The sequence below is a fragment of the Monopterus albus genome, unplaced genomic scaffold, assembly GCF_001952655.1.
Source record: "Monopterus albus unplaced genomic scaffold, M_albus_1.0 scaffold7.1, whole genome shotgun sequence".
Taxonomy (NCBI): Eukaryota; Metazoa; Chordata; class Actinopteri; order Synbranchiformes; family Synbranchidae; genus Monopterus; species Monopterus albus.
Genome location: NW_018127887.1, coordinates 994,544 through 995,710, shown reverse-complemented (window position 1 = coordinate 995,710; position 1,167 = coordinate 994,544). Strand labels below are relative to the sequence as shown.

At 39.2% G+C, this 1,167-nt stretch overlaps 1 protein-coding gene across 1 annotated transcript in view; it reads left to right on the top strand.

Annotated features, from left to right (window-relative positions):
* Positions 1-1,167, top strand: part of nat10 (N-acetyltransferase 10) — a 12,075-nt gene that overhangs the window by 4,542 nt on the left and 6,366 nt on the right. The window contains exons 14-15 of the mRNA XM_020624593.1: positions 10-160; positions 670-766. Of these exons, the coding sequence (XP_020480249.1) occupies positions 10-160; positions 670-766 (248 nt within the window). The remainder of the gene's footprint in view (positions 1-9; positions 161-669; positions 767-1,167) is intronic.

The window sequence follows — 1,167 nt, the reverse complement described above, 5'->3', positions numbered from 1 at the left end:
CCTACACAGCTCGCTCTCTCCATGAGGTTTCTCTGCAAGAGTCCATTCGGTATGCTCCAGGAGACGCGGTGGAGAAGTGGCTGAATGAGCTGCTCTGCCTGGACTGTCTCAGCATTCCCCGGCTCATTTCTGGATGTCCACTTCCACAAACCTGTGACCTGTATCCTTGATTTACTTCAGAGGACTTGGTTAAACCTGTCACACCTTTGATTCACTAAAATGATGCAAGCAGAAATTCTTTGTGCTTAGCTTAAGAAAAAGAAAGTGGTCTGATGTGGTGGAGGGTGAGCCTATATTGAATTGGTGCACAGCAAACAGAAGCCTTTAGGGTCAACAGCGCCCTTCACAAGTTCCCAAAAGCCACAATAACATTATCAGATGTTTGGGCCAAAGCAACAGACCACAATCCAAAGATAATGAATTCACTTTCAAATTAGGCAAAGAAAAGCAGAACCATTTGTGTTGTATCTTAAAATTCATTTTCAGTTGCCAGTTTAGGTTAAAAAGTGTAAAGATAACCACATATCTAAACTCAGTTCAGGAAAAAAAAAGAGTCCTTGTAGACTGTATCTCTGTGCATTCACTGAATTGTCTGAGTGATATATACGCACTGCTACAGATGACACATGAAGTTGAGTTTATGCTTTGTCTTTAACCTGTGCTGACCAGATACTATGTGAACAGAGACACACTGTTCTGTTACCACAAGGCATCTGAGGCGTTTCTGCAGAGGTTGATGGCTCTCTATGTGGCATCCCACTACAAGGTGACTTCAATAGAGATTTGTTGAATCCTAACAAGCACACAGGAACTGAGGAGTTTATTAACACAATATATAGATGTAGTTTATACCCAAAAATTACAAAACCAAGTAGATTAACAACCCAGCATGCAACACTAATAGATAATATATTTACTAATGTTATTGACAGCAAAATGTCTAGTGGATTACTTATAAATGATATTAGTGATCATCTACCAGTATTTGTGGTTTATGACTGCCATGTTAGAAATGAAAGGCCAAAAACAAATCTTTTTTATAGGAGGGTGATGAACGAACATGCTGTAAGGAGGCTAAAAGAGGATTTTATGGGGCAAAACTGGGAATCAGTTTACAAAGAGGAAGACTTAGACAAAGCATATGAGCAATTTTTAAATATATTCATG